The sequence below is a fragment of the Clupea harengus genome, chromosome 14 (genome assembly GCF_900700415.2).
Source record: "Clupea harengus chromosome 14, Ch_v2.0.2, whole genome shotgun sequence".
Lineage (NCBI taxonomy): Eukaryota > Metazoa > Chordata > Actinopteri > Clupeiformes > Clupeidae > Clupea > Clupea harengus.
Window position 1 is genome coordinate 7088959 of NC_045165.1, and position 23500 is coordinate 7112458.

At 40.7% G+C, this 23500-nt stretch overlaps 2 protein-coding genes across 2 annotated transcripts; both read left to right on the forward strand.

Moving 5' to 3' along the window:
* Nucleotides 1-50: 50 nt before the first annotated feature.
* On the forward strand, nucleotides 51-8114 carry LOC105897995 (uncharacterized protein KIAA1522-like). The gene is made up of 7 exons (XM_031580578.2): nucleotides 51-554; nucleotides 1764-1901; nucleotides 2413-2456; nucleotides 2583-2724; nucleotides 2965-3075; nucleotides 3210-7109; nucleotides 7367-8114. Exons 1-7 carry the CDS (start codon nucleotides 452-454, stop codon nucleotides 7375-7377), a joined length of 4449 nt encoding a protein of 1482 aa, XP_031436438.1. The 5' UTR covers nucleotides 51-451; the 3' UTR covers nucleotides 7378-8114.
* Nucleotides 8115-14199: 6085 nt separating this feature from the next.
* LOC122133492 (CD276 antigen-like) lies at nucleotides 14200-19629 on the forward strand. The gene is made up of 3 exons (XM_042709807.1): nucleotides 14200-14449; nucleotides 18727-19068; nucleotides 19337-19629. Exons 1-3 carry the CDS (start codon nucleotides 14317-14319, stop codon nucleotides 19627-19629), a joined length of 768 nt encoding a protein of 255 aa, XP_042565741.1. The 5' UTR covers nucleotides 14200-14316.
* The last annotated feature ends 3871 nt before the right edge of the window (nucleotides 19630-23500 follow it).

Here is a 23500-nt window from a genome sequence, read left to right on the forward strand (position 1 = left end):
GTGTGTGTGTGTGTGTGTGTGTGAGAGAGAGAGACAGAGAAAGATGAGCTGAATCAAGCTGGATTGGATTAGTGGCTGAGGCCACATTATGATGGCTGGTTGGTTGGTCCTGTCTGCATGGATACAGCAGTGTCAACAACAAAAACAACAACAACACATCAGCTGCCAAAGCAACAAAAACAGAAACATCTGCAGCAGTACGTCATCTCATCTCTCCAGACCACATATTTTTAATGATATGTGGCCGGATCTGTAATCACTTTTATTAGTGAAGGGGCTTTGTGAAGCTGCGTTTGAGTGGATTGTGCTCCGTGAAGGTACTTTCACGTTTTCTCGGAAGTCAAGATCTCTTTTCTGCTTTGCCTTTTCCTTTCGGATTTATTACATTTTTTAAGCTCCAGTGCAGAAATGTGTTTTGTTCTTTAGACAGAGACAGCATTGTAGTTAAAACATGGTTGTTCCTCTGCGTAATGACGTGCTATGTTTGCGGGCGATCTTTGGGAAGAAAAGTACAAGGAACAAAGAAGTCAACCTGTTTCCTGCTTCAAGAAGATGTGAGTTTTCACAGATACCCTTGGATGAACAGGGCAGAGGATGGAGTTGACAGAGATAAAACCATTTTATTTACAGTATTTATTTATTGATTGATTGATTGTCAGTATTTAGTCGACTTACTTCATATTTGGTGGGGCTTGATACTGGTTTTCATGAATGCTGCTTCAACAGTAATGCAGTGATATCATATCGATATTGGAATTATTAATTATAATAGTTTTATATTATATGCTAATTTATACTTCCATTAGTTTGTGCAGGAGTTCAGGTTTGATTTTAGAAGTTTCTTATTCCTCTAGTAAGTTAGAAATACTGATTTAAGTCCTTTTAGCATAATGTTAAATAAGTTCTGTCATACTTGGTAGGGGTTTGTAGGTTAATGCCTTATAATGCCTGGTGGTAACTAGGGCTGGCGGAAACTTGGGCTTAACTAGATTTAGCACATTGTGCTGTTTATTTAACTTTTACTGGACGCAAGGAGGTTTAGACTCGATTAAGCCTAACTTACTAACCGCAGACTCGTATGTGTGAATCCATTACATAAGAAGGCGGTTGCATGACTCCAACAGGATAAACTGGTGCTTCCTATGCAGTAGACTTTGGTCTTATAATTCCATATTTGGTTTTTGACAAATGACAGATTAGACTTTTGTTGCGACAGGGTTTGACAGGAGTCAATGAGTATGTCAGAGGTGTGCACAAGTAATTTATTATCTGGATAACCGTTTGCAACTATTCAAATATTATTATCCCTATTTGGTTATTACATACATGCATAGAATCATGGTTAATTATCAGACAAAATGTTCAAATAATTCCATTGTTCATGAGGCCAGGAGATGATATGCATACTCACAATAATTTGGTAATTATTTGTGTTTTGAGATGTACACTTACACCAAAGGGTTTTACTGCTTAGGCAATACAGCTTCTCTTTACTGAAGCCTTATGTCCACCCTTTGCAAATAACTGAATAACCGTTCAAATACACTGTCAGCGATTTGCATATCAAATATAGTGGATATGCACACTGCTACTCACAAACATAAAATCCTATGAAGTTTTGCGGCACTGAAACATATGTTGTCTCCGTTGGAAACTGATCAATTCGCCAAATGAGCTGTTCAATGAGGTTCCAGTCTTTACCCTGTTATGAACGATCAATAATAATAATAATGTATTGAATTATACGCCTTTTTCTTACACAGCTTCCAAAGAAGAGGATGTCAGAGTCTTGGTTCCCCAGATCTTCCAAGACAATGTGTTTATCGAGTCCAACCGGCACAAGTACGTGGAGGACCTCCACTCCGAGGCCCAGCAGGGGCTTAAGCTCATGCAGCTGGAAGGTGAGTCATTTTTACACTTAGTCATGTAGTAGATGTGCCTGTCCTGTGTGACTTGTGTTACCATTTAAACAAAGAGGAGGTAAAAAAAATGGGTTTCTATTTCTTAAAGGCGGTTCCCTAATCCTAATCCTGATCTTGAGAACCTCCAGCATGTCTGTGATATGCATCAGCTCTAATACCCTTGAATGAACCGGGCAAGGGGTTATGAGTTCAGTGCAAAAGCAAGTGGGGTTATCTTGGTGAATTGGTATTAAAGGTCTAGGGAGACCTTTGAGGGATGTTTTCATAGACAGGTTTTGGCATCATCTCCAAATGTATTTTGATGGTATGTGATCATGATATGACAGACAATTACATGTGTCGTTCCCATGAGCCATCCAGGATATGCACTATGTATATCTGTGTTCAGAGCTGGAACACCCTGCTTTAAAATAAATAAATAAATAAATATCGCCAATATTTCCATTAGATTGACCAGTAGATTTTCTCCTTTTTCTTCCACTTGTCACAGAAAACCAGATGGACACTGACTATCAAGATGACCAAAGCGTAATTGTAAGTATGGACATCATACCTCTTTGTCTGTAAAATTCTCTTTTCTAGAGATCATAGAATAGTTTGGTGTATGACTGTGAACTCAACATGCCTCTTTTATTTCGTGGGGATTGTTGCCTTCGGCAGAGTGGTATGACGTCCCAGAATGAAGGGGGCAGCTGCAGCGAGAGGAGAAGATCGATCGGATCTGAGAGCACAGCGACCGACACCATGTCAACAGTCTCCACCATCTCCTCAAGATCCATTCGGTCAGCACTCTCTCGCCAAGGTAACCGCTACATCAGCAGAGACTTGGATCACTCAAAAGCGCTCTTAACATCCTCCTGCACAGAAAACAGTGGCTAAGCTGTATGCGTTATAACTGTTGTTCAAACGACAAAGATAATTGACATGTCTATGAAAAACTGTGGAGAGCGTTGTGAAATCAAGTAAAAAAAAAAAAAGAGTACAGTTGCGCTAACTGATTTCTGTGTAATAACAAATAAAATGTTTTCAATGGTCTTCCCAGGGTCTACATTCACACCCCTTAACCAAGGGAAAAAGGAGAGGACAAAGGGGCGGAGGAAACACAGGAGGACCACAGTGATGGGCATACCGCGGCACGTCCAGAAAGAGCTAGGTAGGCCTACCAGTGTTGCACAGTATACCGGTACTGAAAAAAATGACCGTGGCACTAGAGTTTTTATATATATTTTTAATGCAAATGGCTATTTGAGCTGGCTAATAGGAATCTGTCTCTCTCTCTCTCTGAAGGACTGGACCGAGCTGCTTGGACAGCATATCAGAGATCACAGGAACCAGTACCCAGTGACGACATCACAGGCACAGCACCAGCTGTTCATGGACCTGTGTTTGCCCCCAAGCAGACAAGCTCAGGGCAGCAGAAGGCACCAAGCCACCTACAGCCAAAGTCTAAAGATGACCTGGCGCTCATCCAGGTACCCCAGGGCACCTCAGGCCAGAGGCCCATGTCATTGGCTGTGCCGTGGGCGACCACAGCAGAGGCAGGAAGCCTCCTTCAGCACCCGCCCAGCCCTGTGATGTACATCTCCCCTCAGGGCACGTACATGTCCAAGATAATCCCCAACGCAGTGCTGCCTCCCTCTGTGGATGTGGTAGAGTTCAACCGCAATCGGAGTCGCCAAAGCGTGCGCACAGTCAGCAAGTGCAGCCTGGCGTCTGCCAGCCCGGCTCCTTCCCGTGCCTCTTCTCGTGCCTCCTCTCGTGCCTCCTCCCGACGCTCCACACTCTGCTCCGAGAGTTCCGGCTGGGGCCGCTCCGCACTCTGCTCCGAGAGCTCCGGCTGGAGCCACTCCGAGAGCTCCGGCTGGAGCCGCTCCAACTCCTCAGAGACGTTGGTGTCCGACTCCTCCACCATCTCCAGCAGCGGCACGACACGTGCTTCCAGCAGTGGGAAAGAGAGCGTCGTGGTGGCTAGGCCAGTCAAGGCAATCGCCAGACCCAATGGCCAGGTGAAAGCGGTGGAGGAGCGGGACCAAGCCACTGGACGGAGCTTGTCTGTGATGAAAAGGGCCAAGAAACCACCACCCCCTAGTCGATCCTACTCCCTGCACAAAGACAAGATGAAGCGCCGTTCGAGGGACTTGGCTGAGGCGAAGATAGATTTGTCAGGAGTGACGCCTAAAGGTGGGAGGGAGAGGGCTTCTGGAGGAAGTCCGGGATACTCTGCTGACGAGTCTGCAGTGGAGGAATCATTCAGCTCTGGGGCTACTAGCCCTCCCAACCCTCAACAGCAGGCAAATGGAGATGCTGCAAATTCTATTCACTCTTCACCTCTGATTCAGCATTCAATTGAGACTGCTCTCAAGAGAACTTTGTCTCCCTCCAGTGGTTATTCAAGTCATAATGGAACCCCAAACACTAAAGAGGCCCATCTTCACTCTACAGGAGACCAAAGATCTGTTAAGAGTGAGCTGACTGGTGTGTCCTCCAACCATACCAAACCTGCTGTCCTGGCCCTGAAGGCTCTGTTTGAAATTCCACAATCACCCAAAGTTACAGCACCCCCACCTCCCCCTCCAGAGACTTGGGCTCACAACCAACGCACATTTGTTCTCCTTTGTGGCCCCGGACCAGAAAACATCAAGTTTGCAACTCCCCCCAAAAGACTGCAGGCACAGCATGGGAAAGGGGAGGTTCCCTCTGCTGAAAGTCCCTCAAGTTTATCAGTCGAACAACGGCAACACACTTCCACAGTTAAGGCAGAGCAGGACTCTCCCTTGATCAGCAAAAGGCCTAATCCAGCACCACATAACCGAAATGTAATGCAGGAGCTACAGAAAGTCCAGCAAAGTCCATTAATGAATAGGACACTGAAGGATCAGTCTCAGATGGCCTCCTCAGAGAAACCAGCTGAGGCCCCAACAGGTCCACCCCTTTCTCCCCCACTACCTCCCCCTCCCCCTCCACTGGAGATGCCCCAGGACTGCCCTTTGACCCCGCTGGATGAGGTGGACCTACCGCCTCCCCCACCTCTCTTCTCACCTTTGCCACCTAATACATCTACGAGAACATTCCAAGGAATGCCGCAAGGGATCCCTCCTCCTCCTCAGCAACCTCCACCGCCTCCACCTCAACAGCCCCCACCTCCTCCACCAGTGGCGGTGCCCCCACCCAAGAAAGACGTGTCTTCTGCCCCTCAGGCTCATGCCCAGCCTAACATCCCCAACGCGCCCCCACTGCTAGTAAACTTCAATACACAATCTGCTTCAGTGACTACAAAAAACCTGAGAAAAGTTCAGCCTCCACAGAAAAAGGACCCTCCCACAACTAATGACGACTCCTCTTCTCCTGTTGTTACCCCATCAATCTTGCAAAAGGTGAGACTTAGGTCTATAAAATCCACCCCCAAACCAGAGCAAAGCGTCACTGAGGTAGCGGCTGTTGAACAAATACCTGCAACAATTCAAGTTCCACCACCAAAACCAATTAGGAGATCACTGCTTTTGGCAGAACCACCACCTGATGTTGCCGCTCTCATTGCAGCTGAACCAAAGTCTCCACCAGACACGACTGAACAAATGTCTAAAACCGAAGCTACTCCCAAGAATTCTGAATCAGAAGCAACATTGTTGAATTCTCAATCAGAAAAACCTGTTGCAACCTCTCAACTTCCAGATTCACAACCAGAAGGTACTGAATTGAAATCACTGCCAGAATCTACTGAATTGAAATCACTGCCAGAACCTACTGTCTCAATGCTTCAACCAGAACCAAGTGAACTAACATCTCAACCAGATCCAACAATTGCAGATTCTAAACCAGAACAATCCGATTCTAAACCAGAACAATCAGATTCTAAACCAGAACAATCAGATACTCAATTAGAACAATCTATATCCATACCTGGCTCACAACCTGCTATAAAATGTGAACCAGCACCTACTGGTTTAAAATCTGAACCAGAACAAGCTGAATCAAAGCCAGAACTGAATTCAGAGGCTTTAATCGCTGAACCAGAACAAAGAACAGAAACAGCTCCACCAGAGCCACATGTAGTGGACTCCCAGTTAGGACCTGCCATTTCAAAAACTGACAAAACAGAACCTGAGACTTTAGAATTGGCTACAGAACTAGTGGCTGCAAATTCTGAAGCACTACAAGCTGTATCCGAGTCCAAACCAGAGGCAGAAGCTACAGTGGCTCAAACAGAACAAACAGTCTCACCGTCTGAAATAGAATCTGTCGTTTCAAAATCGGAACCAGAACAAGCTTCAGTACCAACTCAATTACAGCCAAGTGAACCACCTTCCATATCAGAACCTAACACTTCAAAATCTGATCCCGAGTCCAGTTTGTCAGTGGCAGAACACACTATATTAAAGTCTGATGTTGGACCAACTGTCTCAACTGATGCACCTGAACCAGAGTCTAAACCAGAAACAACTTTATTGACTTCAAAATCAGAACCAGAGGCAGCAGTTTCACAGTCTGAACCAGAATCAGTTGTGTCAGAGGTATTACCAGCAACAACAGAGACAAATCCTGAACCTGAACCAACAGTCTCAAAATCTGAATCGATATCCACTGCTGCGGTGTCAACAACAACAACAACAACAACAACAGCAGCCTCTAAGTCTCAGCCAGCAACTACAGTTTCGACATCTCAGGCAGTCAGCACTGCACCAAAAACCCAAACAAACACACCCACTTCACCAAAAAAGTCCCCACCCTTTAAATCTCCTACAGGCTCAGTCGCACCTTCCATGAGAATGCAGGAAGCCATTCGCCAGAGGGCAGCAGCTAGGTCGGCAAGCGATGGCTCTGCCAAGCGCCTCAGCTTGCATTCCCCTCCAGCCACAGCAGGGGGCAGTCCTCTCAAGTCTCCCACCAGCACGGCCAGCTTCATTTTCTCCAAGAGTAACAAGAAGGTGGTCATTGAAACAACTACATCCCCAGAGGTCCAGTCCAGCCTTAGAAGAACTCTGCAAGCAGAGCTGGCAGCTGTGCCCAATCAGTCTAAGGCGGGTGATGGGCAAAAGATGTCTGTCAAGGTCCCCCCACCCGTTGCTAGCAAGCCTAGAGCCAAAATGCAGAGTCAAAGAAATGGATTGCCCAATCCGTCCGCTGAAGAAGCTGTTGCGACAGAAGTGCAAACTGCTGGCCAGGGTGCACAGTCCGAGGACTCAAGAAGTAAGAGACAGTCATTTCATTAATTTTCCTAATGAATTACAGAAGCCTGTTTTGTTTAAAACTCACAGAAAATTATACAATGGTTAGCCTTTGTCAGATTGACAGAGGCAGCTGTAGGACCAACATGCAACATGGAAATGTCATGTTTTTCAGTGTATTTGGATTTGACATACATAAAAAAAAAATGCTGTGTTTAGACATGAGTGTCTTATCTGTTTTGACAAATGAAATAATTTATTTTCTTTTTTTATCTGTAGATACAGCATGAGGACTTGTCAGAGACCTGCCCTCCCCTATTATCTGACCAGGCAACAATCAACCAATTAAAAGGCGGGCATCAGTTTTATGCTATGCATATCATTTAAATAGTTGCTAGGACACAAGATGTTTTCAGTATGCTTTTGCAATGGTTTAAGTACTTTGGTTCTTCTGTCCATCGTTCGACCCAAATAAGCTGGACTACTACAAGCTGACGAGTTACATCTCGATAATTTTGAATGAGAAGTGCTGTCAAGTTGAAAAAGTTTGTTCTCTTCCAGTATATGTATTATCTATATATTAAATTCAAATGTTTCTTTAATATATAAAGAGTCACTTTTAAGAATATGCACTATACTCACTACATTAATTTTACACACAATTGAATATTTTTGTTGAAGTTGTTAACAAAAAAGGTAAAATGATCATAACATAAGTTATTTTCTTTTCCATGTCCAAAACTACCCTACAGATAGAACTTTTTCTGTTGAGTTATTGTTTTTTTTCTCCTTCATTAGTGTTCTACTAGTTCAATGTCTGAATTCAATTACAAAGCCGACTTTTTACGAGAGTAGGCCACTTTGGATGCAGTTATGTTGTGTTCTGATTGATAAAGGTCAAACTGTTTTTGAAATGATTTCACAACTGTCAAACCTATTAAATGAGCGTTCTCTTGTTCTAAATATGTTTAATGTTTGACTTGATGGAGGATTATTGCTCATCACAATAAAATGTATATATGTCAAATTTGCATAGTGACTCATTTACGTCGCTGAATAGTCCTAGACTAGTCCTATCAACACCGTCATTTACAGGAGCACTGCCAGAAGTAATCAATAAGCGCTGTACTGCTCTGTCTATATGTTTATGCTTCCCAACGTTAATACAGATTAAGCAGCGAGCCCAACTCCTTTTTTAAGAGCCAGGAAAATGAGCCTTCTTGCTCCTTTATTGACCACATTGAATGGAGTAAAACTAGGAATAAAAACAAAGTGGAAAAAGTGCTGAATTATAAAATACAACATAACATTATAATTAGCTATAATTAACATTAACATTAATTAGCTAACATGCTAACGTAAACAACAGTACAGTTGCAGCGATTTATTTGACTATTTAATCATATTATATACTATTTATCATCAAAGTTATCACAACTCATTGAATTAAATAACATACATATTACGATCATGTAAAACTTAGTCATTGCTTTCTATGAGATTCAAAGTTAAAAACACGTTAAAGTTGAGTTTGCTGTGACAGTTGAGTGTTGCCATGTGAACGGTGCCCGTGTGCTCCAAACTTCCATTGCCTCCCGATCTCGTGGGCGTCAAAACAAAGGTCCTATTCAAAATAAAAGTCCTATACAAACAATTCAACTTCAATCACCAAAACACATAAAACATATTATGGGCAGAACAAGCGCAGACTGATCAATAATCAGTGCGGATTCCTACCTGCACTCCCCTGTGTTTGGAGGTTCGCTTACAAGTCAGGTATGAAATGTTACTGATGCTATCGGGAAGCATTTTCCATTCTTGCCATTCAGAGACCATATCCAACCACATCTTTATTCATTTGTTGGTGTGAAAACATGTAATCAGAGTGTGTCCCAGATGAAGTTGCCCATCTGTTTACTTTTGTTACAATTGTTTTATTCTCAAAAATATGTAATTATCCAAAAAGGTGTCTGTACCTTTAAGGAGATGTTCTTGCAGGGCTTCATATTTCAAAGCTCTAAAGTCCACACCTAAAGGGCAAATAATATAATGGAATGGAACACAGGGAATGTGCATCAACTCAGGCTCCTGGCTGCAACAACAACAACAAAACTTGATAAAATTGTATTTTTATAGACTTTTACTACAGAATAGTTTTCTTTAAAAGGAAAGAGAGGCTGAATCTCGAGAAAGTCTTTGCGATTGTTTTCATGGGTGTGTCTTATCTGATCTGGAAAGAATTTTCCTGCATGGCCTGATTCTGCCATGACGCATAACTATGACCAGACTGTCACGAGATCAAGTCTTAGTCAGTTTTTGTTTTCACTTGTTTCACGTCACATGTTTTAGTCAACCTCTGTCTTTCTCTCTCACTTGTGACCCGACACAAACGCGACACATTCTATGACATACCGTTGCAGGTAAGGTAACCTTACATGTAGGATACCCACCTAGACTCGACGGTAATGCCTTATGAGTCACCTATCTATCGAGGCAACAAGACCGCAACCTTCTTTTTCTCTACTCTCTAAGAAACCAAACTGGCTGATGTCATGCTGGCTGGCACTGGCATGGTAATACACTGAAAACTCACCCCATTGCTTCAGACCTGTCCACTAACTTCTCTCTTTATAGATAGATGATATAGATATATGCTATCCTGGACATGCCAAAATAGTCAAATTAATTACTCTTTATTGAGAATAAACAAATTCGCTGAAAATACTATAGTTCATGATTACAGAGCTTTGGACATTACAGAGACCAGATATTATGTCAAAGTGGAAGACCTTTGACAGTCGTTAAGTACACCTATAATTTGGACACAAATTAAATATAGTCTACAAGTATTATTGAAATGAAAACATTTAGCAGAATGTTTAATTGAAATAAATTGAAAAGATTGTGGTTGATTTAAAGAAAAGTTCTCTCAAAAAGTATGTATTACAGTAAGAGTACTACAGTCAGTGTAGTGTATGTATGTAGTTACCATAGTAACACAGTGTGTTTGACATGTGTTTGATTCCCCTCGCCCCATATATGCTGAGACACAACATACCAGCGGTAGACATGCCTGAACTTGTATCAATCAAAATGCCCCAAGCTGTGGAGAAGCATTCAGTCTCTACAGCATTGGACAAACAAAGTGAAACATATAAATGAAAACATAGACTATGTGTGAATTAAGTTATCTGGTGAATGTGAATTCTTCCAATTCACTGCATCTTAACCACGTGGCCAAATTATTTATTGTTCCATTTTGTAAAACATTTATCTTTTATTCTTATTGTTGCTATTTTGTTAATATGTTTATATGTTTTATGTACTATGCACCAACCACACCAAGTTAATCTTTTGTATGTGTAAATATACTTGGCCAATAAGTTCTGAGTTCTGATTCTGATTTAACTTTATGTAAATTTGTCCAGTCACTATGACTATGTATTTGGGGATGTCCATGGAGATTGTCTGTTGTAATGGTGTAGACTGGTTAGAATGGCTTTGACATTTTTTTACACAGTAAAATATTTGTATGTAATTTCCTGTCCAATTCAATTAAATGTCTGTAAATTTGTATTATTGTTCTGGCTCTCCATGGAGATTGTTTTAATGCTTTAAGGCCCGCGCATACTTCTGCAACAGCGTAAATCGTTGTGTAAATCGTTGTGTAATTGTTGTGTAAATTTACTCGTTTCAATTCATAGTTCCTAAAAGTGTTGCGCTTGTTGCAAAGCAGTTCACCGCCAGAACAATAGGTGGAGTAACGTTTTTTGTCAAAGACGACATAGAGAATGACGTCTTTGTGTGTGGAAGTCGTTGGTTTGTTTATGTACCAGGTCTTGTTGTCCACACACACAGTGAAGGATGGGAACCGTCAGATGATGGAGTTGTTGGGGTTGTATAGCCTTAAATGTCCATATCTCCTCACCTCTCCCCACGACCAGCCGGGCCATGTTCGACAAATATTTAGAAATCATACAAGGGCTCAGGTCGGGCTCGGACGTCGGGGTATTAATTGCAGCGGGACAATGGAAAAAAAACGTTGTGTTTTAAGGCAGCTGCTATGGATTATACACTAAATAAATTGCGAAATGAAACAAAAACGCATCAGAGTTTAAGTTTTATTAGTATTGATTGATTCACATCGATATGAATGGATGACATGACTAACTATGAGTAGTCTAACGTTTTTTGTCGAAGACGACATAGAGAATGACGTCTTTGTGTGTGGAAGTCGTTGGTTTGTTTATTTACCAGGTCTTGTTGTCCACACACACAGTGAATGATGGCAACCGAGATCATTGGGGTTGTATAAATGTTCATATCTCCTCACCTCTTCCAACTGGACCCGACCAGCCAGGCCGTCTTCGACAAATATTTAGAAATCATACTAGGGCTCAGGTCAGCCATCAGCACGATAGGGCATTGAACATTTCATATTTAAAATATCTTAATAAGAAGTGAAGTCAACATGCCTGCTTCACATGATGTAGAAGTTCGTTTATTGACACATATTTTAAGGACAGCCACAGCGCTTTAAAACGACGTGTTTATAAGTTACATACAAAAGTGAAAGATAAAAGGCGAGAGAATTGTAGGCTATGTGTGTTAACTCCACTTCCCAGGTACACCTGGCAATTCTCTCGCCTTCTATCTTTCACCTTCGAATAATTTAACTTATAAACATGTCGTTTTAAAGCGCTGTGGCCGTCATTAAAAGATGTATCAATAAACGAACTTCTGCATCATGTGATCTGTCTTTTTCGCCACTGCTATTGAATTGCCAACTGATGGAGATAATTACCAAACACTGTTAATGACTTTATAATATATGAATCAAGTGCCTTGTTTTAATAAGTATCTTATATGCTTTTCTCTTAACAGTGACATGGCTTTTCTGTGTTCCTGTGTATATGTGTAACTTTTATTAACTGGCGCCACTGATTGTTTTCTCGACCCTGAGAAAACACAAGAAGCTCGGACGAGAACCTTGTTTTGAATATGATTGTTAAACACATACGGCGTCAGCATTAGATACATCTAAGTATATAAACTCTGTGCGATGTTGGTGAAATCGCTCACTTTCATCCTTGTGTTGTGAGTGAGCCCAATTGCAATTGTTCTTGTTGAATAAATATACTGATTGACAAGCTCCGGAGTCCTGAGGTAACTAGGGTGAATTTTCACCTATCACTAACCTTTGTATTTCGTGTAACACATGTATTCATAACATCAAGGCTTTCGCCCACTACACTTTCATGCTCCGGTAAGTTTTTTTCCTTTGTCCCGCTGCAATAAATATGCTTACTTCACTCAAAATAAAACCTACAGTTCTGGCAATTGCTTTGCAACACGCACAACCCTTGGGGAACCATTTATGTATCTGCAAAGAAATCAGATAAATTGCAACATACTACATTCTCAGAGGATGTCATTCAAAAAACGTTTACTGCGTCTGTTTGGAGAGAACGCGCGCTAATTCACATACTTTCATATTCATTTTTCGCCACTTCATGTCATCATCATCATTCATATCAATCAATACTACCTAATACAATTTTAACTGTGATGTGTTTTTGTTTCATTTCGCAACTTATTTACTGTATAATCCAAGACAGCATGTGCCCATTTGTAAATATTCCACATTTGATGTAGGCTACTGTCAAATCAGAAAGAAAATCAGCTCACTCTATTACCTGACCAATAGGCTACCTTTCAAAATCGGTGATATTCACAACTAATTTGTCCTTCATTCTACCTAATATGATTAAACGGCATATGTTATTATGTATTACGTGAGGCAAGCGTCAGTAGAGTTTTGTTCGGTTATCTGCCCTCTCTAGACTGATTACTGACCAACCAAGCATGTCAAATTTCTTTTAGGTTGATTATTTGGTGGATCAGCTGTCTTTTTTGCCACTTGTAGCCTACTGAATCGCCAACCTTTGTATTTCGTGTCACAAATGTATCCTAACGTCAATATTGGCCTTTCACCCACTTTCCTGCTCTGGTAAAAGTAAAAGTTGTCCCGCTGCAATTAATTCGCCGACGTCAATCAAAATGTTCGCACTATGATTCCAGGTCACATTTTCATCCCGGTCCCCCATCTAATGTTAATACAGTGTTGTAGGATATAATGGTCTTGCTCCTATAATGTATAATGTATAATGGAGCAACAGGTTACAGGGTGGATGTGGCAGATAAAGAAAGAGAGCGCCAGATAACCGAACACAACTCTACTCACGCTTGCCTCACGAGTGCAATACCAAACTTCATCATATTTGATAGAATGAAGGACACATTAGTTGTGAATACTATTACCGAGTTTGAAAGGTATTGGTCAGGTAATAACCGAGTGACAGCTGATTTGACAGTAGCCTACTGCTGTGTGTTTTAAGCAAATGAAATGTGGAATGTTTACAAACGGGCACCTGCTATCGTTGATTATACAGTAAATAAGTTGCAAGGGGCTTGCAAGAAGCTTGCAAGGGGTGAAAAAGCTTGTGTATCTGTGCGTTTTTCTGAAATCGCCAAAGTATGAATCGGCCTTTAGACAGGTTGCCAACGCAAAAAAAAAAAAAAGATTCCATGACCTAGTTGGCAGCATAACAACATTATGTAGGAGGGTGTGTCTCCCAAAGCCTTAAATCAGCGTCCAGTGTGACAGTATCAGTATAAAGGACGTGGTGGATACCCTTGCCATGACAGTGCTATGAACAGCTTTTGTTAATATGTTTTATGTACTATGCACCAACCACACCAAGTTAATCTTCTGTATGTGTAAAATATACTTGGCCAATAAAAAGAGTTCTGATTCTGATGTAACTTTATGTAAATGTGTCCAGTCACTATGACTATGCATTTGTGGATGTCCATGGAGATTGTCTGTTGTAATGGTGTAGACTATTTAGAATGGCTTTGACATTTTTTTACACAGTAAAGTATTTTTATGTAATTTCCTGTCCAATTAAAAGAAATGGGTCACTTGAGTAAATATGTAAATGTCTGTAAATTTGTATTATTGTTGTGGCTCTCCATGGAGATTATTTTATTGCTTTAGACAGGTTGCCAACGCAAAATAAAAAAGATTCCATGACCTAGTTGCCAGCATACCAACATTACGTAGGAGGGTGTGTCTCCCAAAGCCGTAAGTCGGCGTCCAGCGTGACAGTATTAGTATAAAGGACGTGGTGGCTACCCTTGCCATGACAGTGCTATGAACAGCTTGGATGTTCTATGAATCATTTTTTTTTTACATTTTTAAGGTCGTTTTGGACAGACAGTACCGTGACACGAGTTTCAAACTTTGGACAGCACAAGGATTTTATCTTTCTTTACTTCTCATAAAAATCTGCTGCTCGGGTAAGTCTCTCTCAACTTATTTCATAGCCTATATTTCTTTGTCATTGTGTTTGGGAGAACAAATGCTCGAAAATTGTGTAGCATACATCTCAGCGTATAACAAACAATAGCTGGAAATAGCCTAACACTCTGCAGCATAACTTGGCACTGAAAAAGGTGTAAAGTTAAGCCAAGACAATTATCCAAAGCAACGTACAAAGGAGAGAGGAGCATTTGCGATGTCACGGTGGTTATCAACTCCGTCAAAGGGCGGGCTTAACTTGCCACCAGATGACCAATCGCAAATATGGAGAGATGTAGCGCACCATATCTCAACCCTAGATCCTTACCAAATATGAAGAATTTAAATCTATAATACATGCTTAAACAAACACATTTGCTGCAGCCAAAGCCAGTAAGGAAAGTTGGTGACTTTGTGAATGCGTAAGTTAATAGGCCTATCAATATCACTGTCCCAATTTTAAGGCACAAGTAGATCTGACTGTAATCACAAGTGTGTGTTACATTAAATCAATGGGTCAGCATTAGCGTAATTATTTCAGCTGCAACCCTGGCGCTGTTAAACAGGTCCACGCATGAGTGGTGATGCCATTTTCTAAGATAATTGATTGGTCAGTAGGCGGTGCTTTATACTTTTGTGATCAGTGCCACAGCACACATAACCCTCTACACTGAGTCGGTGATTTTGATCTGTTATCTGAAACATAATGTGAGATGTGCAGCAGGGGCGGGGCTGAAGGCTCATTGCAGAGGGAATGAGGAGCTGTAGTGTACAGCATTTTTTATTTGAATGAAAGGACTCAAGACACTTACTTCTCTTTTACAGAATTCAAAGTCACCGTTCCAAGTTCCCTGGTGGTCACTCTTGGTCAGCCTGTGGTCTTGCCCTGCAGTTTCTCCATGTGTGGCAGCCTGAGAGCATTGTGATTACTTGGCAGCGGGGGCTTGAAGTAGTTCACAGCTTATACTACAATCGGGACCAACTGGAGCACTTCCATGGCTCTCCATGGGTATTGGTTTGACATACTATGTTTGCCAACGCAAAAAAATGCCTTAAACCAGCGCCCAGTGGGACGGTGTAACTGTAACGTAATGGACGTGGTGGATATCCTTGGTACCATAGTTCTATGAACAGCTCAGATATTTTATGAATAAAGGTTGTTTTGGACAGACAGTACTGTGACATGAGGTTCAAACTTTGGATTGCACAAGGACTTTATCTTTCTCTTCTTATCATACAAGTCTGCTGCTCGGGTAAGTCTCTTTCAACCTCTTTCATAGACTATATTTCTTTGTCATTGTGTTTGGGAAGACAAATACTCATATATTTTGTAGCACACACACTCTTCTGAATTTTGCAAGAGACCTTATTACCACTCGTAGAGTAAATGAAACGATAAGCCAAAGGTCAAGCATACTTTTGGTAATTTATGATTCCTGTGGTCACTGCAGTGCAATTTTGGCTGTCATGAGGCGTAACCTAGAGTAGCTATTAAGCCCCCTACCGACTGGACTGGACATAGTTTAGTTGTCATTCATAAATTAACCGCCATTGTATTAGGTTGTCTTACTTATCTCATTAGGATTGATCTGTTATTGATCTCAATAGTGGTAGGCTAGTCAAGTTGGGGGATAGGCTGGACCATTATCACACGTAGAGAGTACATTAAATGATAAGCCTAAACTAGAGTAAGCTTTATGATCATTCAAGGTTCTAAATAACTAAATAGCAATATTGCTGCTCATGTTCATAGTCTTTGCCACAGTTATACTATCAATACTGTTCATACTGCACATCTTATTTCATACTGTATACTGTATATCTTATTTATTTATATATTACTACCATACATATATACTCTGCACTTTTCTGCTTTCTTTGCACTTCTGGTGAGATGCTAAACTGTATTTCATTGTCTCAATACTTGTACTCTGTACAATGACAATAAAGTTGAATCTAATCTAATCTTAAAGGTTCAAGAATTCAAGAATTATTGGCACCCTAAGTGAATATGAGCAAAACAGGCTATGAAAAAATGTCTTTGCGGTTTATCCTCTTGGTCTTTCACTGAAATATTCACAAAAATCCTTACATACCTTTTCATTGAAGTAAAATTATTGAAAGACATTAAATATATATTTTTCTCCAAAAGATGTGTGCGACAATTATTGGCACCCCTAGAAAATCTTATAATTAAAATCTAACTGAAGTATATTTTCAGTCATGTTTTACATTTTTAAGTTCACCTGTTTGATTAGGAACTTTTAAGTGGTCATCCATGACTTCCTGTTTCACTGGGTTATACTGTAAATATGAGGTGACACAGGCCAAATTCCCTTAGTCATTCATCACTATGGGAAAGACCCAAGAACACAGTGAAGATGTGCAACGAAAAGTTGTTGAGCTGTTAGTTGTTAAAGCGACAGGAGATGTTAAGAATCAGCCTGGAAGAGGACGTGTGCGTACATTGATCCCACACACCGTGAGGAGGATGGTTCGACTGGCAAAAGAATCTCCAAGGATCACAGCTGCAGAATTGCAGGGGTTAGTTGAGTCATGGCGTCAGAAGGTCTCCAAAACTACCATCAGATGCCACCTACATCACCACAAGTTGTTTGGTAGGGTTGCCAGAAAAAAGCCTCTGCTGTCAATCAACAACAAACTAAAGCGCCTACAGTTGGCCTAATGTTACTGGGACTTTCAATGGGACCGGTTTATATGGTCAGATGAGACCAAAATAGAGATTTTAGCAACTAACATCAAAGGTGGGATTGGCGTAGACAGAAAGATAGCCATCCAGAAAAGCACCTCATACCCTCTGTGAAGTATGGTGGCGGATCTTTGATGTTGTGGGGTTGTTTTTCTTTCAAAGGCCCTGGACATCTTGTTAGGATGCATGGTATGGACTCCATCAAATACCAGCAGATATTAAATGAAAACCTAACAGCCTCTGCCAGGAAGCTTAACATGGGCCGTGGTTGGACCCTCCAGCAGGATAATGATCCGAAGAACACCTCAAAATCCACACAAAAATGGTTCGCTGAAGAGGAGAGTCCACAAGCGTCGACCTTGGAATCTGAAGGATCTGGAAAGATACTGTATGGAGGAATGGTCTCAGATCCCGTGCCATGTGTTCACCAACCTCTTCAAGCATTATAGGAGAAAACTCTGAACTGTTATCTTGGCAAAGGGAGGCTGCACAAAATATTAAAAGAAGTTTTGAAAAAAATATTTGTTTCATGATAAGAATGTAATGTTTCTTTCAATTATGTTACTTCAATTAAAGGTTAGATTTTTGTAAATATTTTAAATGAAAGATCAGGAGGATAAACAATAAAGACATTTTTTCGCATTTCATTTCGCTAATTTTTACTAAAGGGTGCCAATAATTCTGGAGGGCACTGTAGGTTGTGCTAGTAGTCAAGACAGACTCAGTTTGAGACCTACACGTAGGTCAGAACTGTCTGTTGATCATTCCTCACGGCAGTCGTGTCAAACGGCAAGTCGTGTCAAAACGTGGTCCAGTCATTGATGTTTACTAGTCTGCAAGAGACTCCGCCCCAATCTTAGGCAAGCAACCGAGCGCACACACACACACGGCGCGCGCTGCCACTGATACATACACACTTACGTTAGGAGACTACCACATGTCCCAGACTGGTTGGGCCAAAATAAATAAAAAGATACATTCCAGGTAGGCTACCCATAATAACACGTCACATTTGTTTCCACATAGCCTATAGTGCTTGCATGCGTATTAGCTGCGAAATAGAACGCGTGGCAGGCTTAACTTGGCACCAGATGAACATCGCAAACATGGAGAGGTGTAGAGCACCATATTTCAAACCATGATCCTTATCAAATATGAGTCATTATCATACACGCTAAAAGCAACACATTTGCTGCCAGCCAAAGCCAGGAAGGGAAGTTTGACGACTTTGTGAATGCGGCCCCATTTTTAAGGCATGATTAGATCTGACATAATCACAAACTGGGTATTACATTAAATTAATGGGTTGCTTAGATGTATTCTTATGGCTTGGTTGATTGGTCAGTAGGCGGTGCTTTGATCCAAGACCGTCTATAGAGACACTGCACACCTAACCCTCTATAGAGTCGATGGTTTTGATCTGTTATCTCAAACATAACCTGGTCCAGGGCAGGTGAGATGTGCAGCAGGGGTGGAGCTGAAGGCTCGTTGCAGAGGGAGTAAGGACCTGTAGTGTACAGCCTTTTTAATTTGAATGAAAGGACTCAAGACACTTCTCTTTTACAGAATTCAAAGTCACCGTCCCAAGTTCCCTGGTGGTCACTCTTGGTCAGCCCGTGGTCTTGCCCTGCAGTTTCTCCGTGGGGAATGTCTGGCAGCCTGAAAGCATTGTGATTACTTGGCGGCGTGGGCTTGAAGTTGTTCACAGTTTTTACCTCAATCGGGACCAGCTGAAGCACCAGAACCCACACTATGTGAAGCGCACCTCCCTGTACCAGTCAGAGATGCAGAAGGGCAACGCATCTCTCCGATTGGAAAACGTCACCATAGAAGATAGGGGGGAGTACATCTGTTACGTGAGCTCGCAACGGGGCGGAGGGAGGAAGATCTTCCCTCTAAAAGTGGCAGGTAAATGCAGTCAATACATAACAATACATCTCAGGATGCTTTAAATTTTTACTTACTTTACTTAAACTGACGAAATTACTTGGGCCATCAGTGGGCCTTAAGAATGGGCCTTCACTGAGTTCAGTAAGACTTCCAAGCTATCCGATGGCACCATGATCATTCTATTATGACCTTGCATGGCTGTAGGGGTGAGGAGGATGATCGTGACTTCTGAAATGTCCCTGAGCCCTTTTAGTAAGAGCCTCAATTTTGTATCTCTCTGTTTCAGCACTCTATTCAGAGCCAGTGCTGCAGTTCTCAGTGCAGCCCGGAAGTGTGACGGTTCTTCTAACCTCAGGAGGAGGATTCCCAGCTCCCACCTTGAGCTGGCTACAAGGCCATGAAGACCTCACCAACAGCACAGAGACCCGTCTAACACGGGACACACTCTCAGGGCTTTATAACGTGTCCAGCACCTTGACTCTCAAAGACAACTCCAATGCCACCCTCAGTTTTATACTGAAGAATGAGGACCTGATACAGGAGATCAGGAGGAACATAAGCCTGCTGTTTGGTAGGTAGAACAAATCCCAAATGCAAGTTTACCGTAAACATAGGCAGGATGTCACTCTGGTCCCTTTGGAAGCTTATAGATTTTATAATATAACCAGACACTGTTTAAACTCAAGATGTAGATTACAGTGGCCAGCAGAGCCCCAACACACATTTTCTGTGCCCTAGAACATCTAAATAAAATAATCCATAGCGTGAGACTCTGAAGACAATTTTACCAAGGTATTAGTCACCACAGGTTTGATACAATGTAGTGAGTCACTGGAGATTAAAATATGTTTGCTGCACAAAAGCTGGTTGTTATGATAAGATCATAGACTTTTCAGAAACCTGTCATTTATCAACGAATCAATATTTCCTTTTGTTCTTTTTAGCAGAATCTGAAGGAGATTTTCCCAAAGCGAGTCATCGGATGAGGGAGTTTATTCTCTTGCCTGTACTTCTGGTGTTCATACTCCTAGCTGCTCTATTACTACTGAAAATATGCAAACCAAACAGAACCTCAAAGACCTCTTATGCAAGACAGAACATTGTTTGAGTGATGATGAAAAGAAAACACCCTTCCATGCACAGGACTAGAGACTAAATGACTTTAAAAGTGGTCCAGACCAAAGCCAAGGTGGATCTATTATTAGCAGTCTGTTGTATCAGGGAAATTAAGTATTTTTCTGTAACAACTGTCACTTTGCCACAGATGTTATAGCAAGTTTACCATAAAACAGGCAGGATGGCACTCAGTTCAAACTGGGGTTTTGTCGTTTTTATATTTTATTTTATTATCATTTTTTTATCTTTCATTTGGATATCCGATTGTTTTAAAAAAAATACATTTGGAATGTTGGATGGCGAGCCAGACCCATTTGGAACCAGATGACCATTGAGGATCAGACTTTTGAATTTTATTTAATTTGATACTTTGATAAAGCTGTTTTTTATTTTGGGATATTATTATTGTTGTATTATTATTATTATTATTATTATTGAATCATTTTATTTATTAAAATGATTGTCTTTCCTATAATTTTATATGGTTGTCTTATTGTCAGTTTTCTCCCCCCTCCAATGCCGAGCCTAGAACTGGCCTAAACCCAATACTGGAACTATTAGAACACAGAGCACCTCTCTCCTAGCTATATGGGCCATTCTACCGAATTGGTGCAAAGTCAGGTTGGAAATATTTTGAAAATTTGTATGTTTTATTCCCAAAACTTTGTCCGTATATATATTGTACCATATCTAAAGTATACATATCTAGTAAATGAACCGTCAATTTTCAGAATCAGAATCAGGTTTTATTGGCCAAGTAAGTTTGCACAAACAAGGAATTTGACTTGGTAAAGTGACTCTCAGTGTGCTTACACAAAATATACAACACAATACAATACAATACAATACAAACAAACAAACAAACAGTGCAACAGTGCAATGGACTAAGGAGTTTAAAAAAGTATGTACAAGGCGGAATGGCTATATACAGTAGCTGTGAAATGTTGCACAACAGTAGTGCAAAGAAGAGGTGGAGAGTGCGAGAAGTGCAGGGATAAATATATAAATATAAATATATATGCTACAGTGGGTTAGTTGTTCAGTAGTGATACGGCGAGGGGGAAGAAACTGTTTTTGTGTCTGGAGGTTTTGGCGAACAGTGATCTGTAGCGTCTACCAGAGGGGAGGAGTTTGAATAATTTGTGTCCGGGGTGTGAGGGGTCTGCAGTGATTTTTCCTGCCCGTTTCCTGACTCTGGAGTTGTACAGGTCTTGGATGGTGGGCAGTTTGGCACCAATGATCTTTTCTGCAGACCTGACTGACCGTTGGAGTCTGTTCTTGTCCAGTTTGGTGGCCGATCCAAACCAGACAGTGATTGAAGTGCACAGAACAGACTCTATGACTGCGGTGTAGAACATGATCAGCAGATCCTGAGGCAGGTTGTACTTCCTAAGCTGGCGCAGAAGTACATCCTCTGCTGGGCCTTCTTGATGATGGTGTGTTGATGGTTGGTTCCCACTTCAGATTCTGAGATTGTGGATCCCAGAAACCTGAATAATGTATTTATATTGTATTTTCAGAATGTGTTGGAATGTTTTTCCTCTCCCAAAATTGTCACTACCGAAACATAGTAATAAATCCGTATTATTAATAACCTGTTCAGATTGTGTTTCCTTTCCTTCTCTGAAGAGTATTTTTACAAATATTTCTTGAAGGTTTTCACAATGAAATTCAATAAAAATGAATTTTTTACCAAAATTTCAAAGTTCAATTTATACAATTCATCAAATATTAAGTGCAATTTCTTTTGTAAATGCAAAATACTGATCATATTGATTCCAGAGTTGATATTGATAATAAAACATACATTAAACCAATCAGTATCATAACAGTTGATAACTCAATATACTTTATTTTTTTACAAAACATCCAGTGTTTCGGTAGTGACTGCACTGTTTCGGTATGACAGAACTGTTTCGGTAATGACCACAGTTTGCAAGGTTGTCCTCAACCTTATTGCTTAATCTTAACTCATACCATGCTTTAGGGGAATATTAAAAACACAAATGTTTTGTGCTTTTGCTGTCTTTTCCTCCATATTTTTCTGACCTCTTTGCTCCCTGTTGGATAAATCACTGATACATTTCAACTTCTTCCTTTCGTTTCTTATTTCTTTCTCTTTCCTTCCTTAAATATTCTTGGTGTTTCACTGGGTCATCCCTCACTCTTTGTCAGTATTCTCTCAGCCTCTCTGCTCCACTTTTTCCTTTTGGCCTTTTGGTGTCTTATGATTCTTTCTCTCCTGAACAATTTCAGATAGAAATCAGCATTATCTACATCTTTACCATTTAGTCCACATAACACATTTATTTCAAAATGATGGGATTGAACTACTTACCATTCCATTTTTCACTACCGAAACGTTCATGTCACTACCGAAACTTAACCATATGTTTTGGTAGTGATTGTTTCGGTAGTGACTGTTTCGGTAGTGACAATTCTAGCTAAATTTAAGCATAAATAAATAATTCTAGCAAGCACATGGCTAGCAAACAAATCTTTGAAGAGGTGTACACTCAAACAAACATAATACTTTGCGTAAAACCCCAAAAAGTTTACTTAATTAAAGAAAAAAAGGTGTTCGGTAGTGACAATTCTTAAGGTTACACACTGATTTTCATCATTGAAAAAAATCTAAAAAATCTAAAAAGTGTTATTTACAGACATTGAAATTTAGATGCCAGGGTTAGGGACAGCTACTTCCCAATAGAAAGTACCCTAATGATGATTTTCTATATATTTAGCTTATCCCTATCTCAATTAATGTCTTGGGTTTAAATAGACCATAAATATTCTTAGTAAATATCTATGTCTGAATACTTAAATGTTTTGTAAATATTTTTTATTGTTGTGGGACCACACTTTGCACCAATTCGGTAGAATGGCCCATATAGGTGATTGATTGTTTTGCTCCCAGTGGAGTAGAGGGGTGCTACAATTAGATCTTATACTGTTCAGAAAATCTGCAGTCATTTATCAACCAATCAATATTTCCTTTTGTCTTTTTAGCAGAATCTGAAGGAGATTTTCCCAAAGCCAGTCAGCGGATGAAGGAGTTCATTCTCTTGCCTGTACTTCTGGTGTTCATACTCCTAGCTGCTATTGGACTACTATATCTACCTGTAAGAGCCAAATTCATGTTTTTATGTGTTATAATAATTTTGTTAAAAAAGATAACAGTGGAGATAAATCATTTATTCATGATTTGAATGAATGCATAGGTTAAAATGCATAATTTAGTATTGTGTTTAAAATCAGAAGATCTTTAGAATGTAAGCTTCCAATCAAATAGCGCTACGTCATGTAACACCTGCGCATGGGATGTTAGTTTAAA

What these genes read in the sequence shown, in the direction of transcription:
- LOC105897995 (XM_031580578.2), top strand. Translation starts at nt 452, where the DNA reads ATGGTTGTTCCTCTGCGTAATGACGTGCTATGTTTGCGGGCGATCTTT. An exon ending in GTTTCCTGCTTCAAGAAGAT is followed by an intron (nt 555 to 1,763) that starts GTGAGTTTTCAC and finishes TTTCTTACACAG; the next exon opens with CTTCCAAAGAAGAGGATGTC. An exon ending in GCACGTCCAGAAAGAGCTAG is followed by an intron (nt 3,076 to 3,209) that starts GTAGGCCTACCA and finishes CTCTCTCTGAAG; the next exon opens with GACTGGACCGAGCTGCTTGG.
- LOC122133492 (XM_042709807.1), top strand. Translation starts at nt 14,317, where the DNA reads ATGTTCTATGAATCATTTTTTTTTTACATTTTTAAGGTCGTTTTGGAC. An exon ending in CATAAAAATCTGCTGCTCGG is followed by an intron (nt 14,450 to 18,726) that starts GTAAGTCTCTCT and finishes TCTCTTTTACAG; the next exon opens with AATTCAAAGTCACCGTCCCA. An exon ending in CTTCCCTCTAAAAGTGGCAG is followed by an intron (nt 19,069 to 19,336) that starts GTAAATGCAGTC and finishes TCTCTGTTTCAG; the next exon opens with CACTCTATTCAGAGCCAGTG.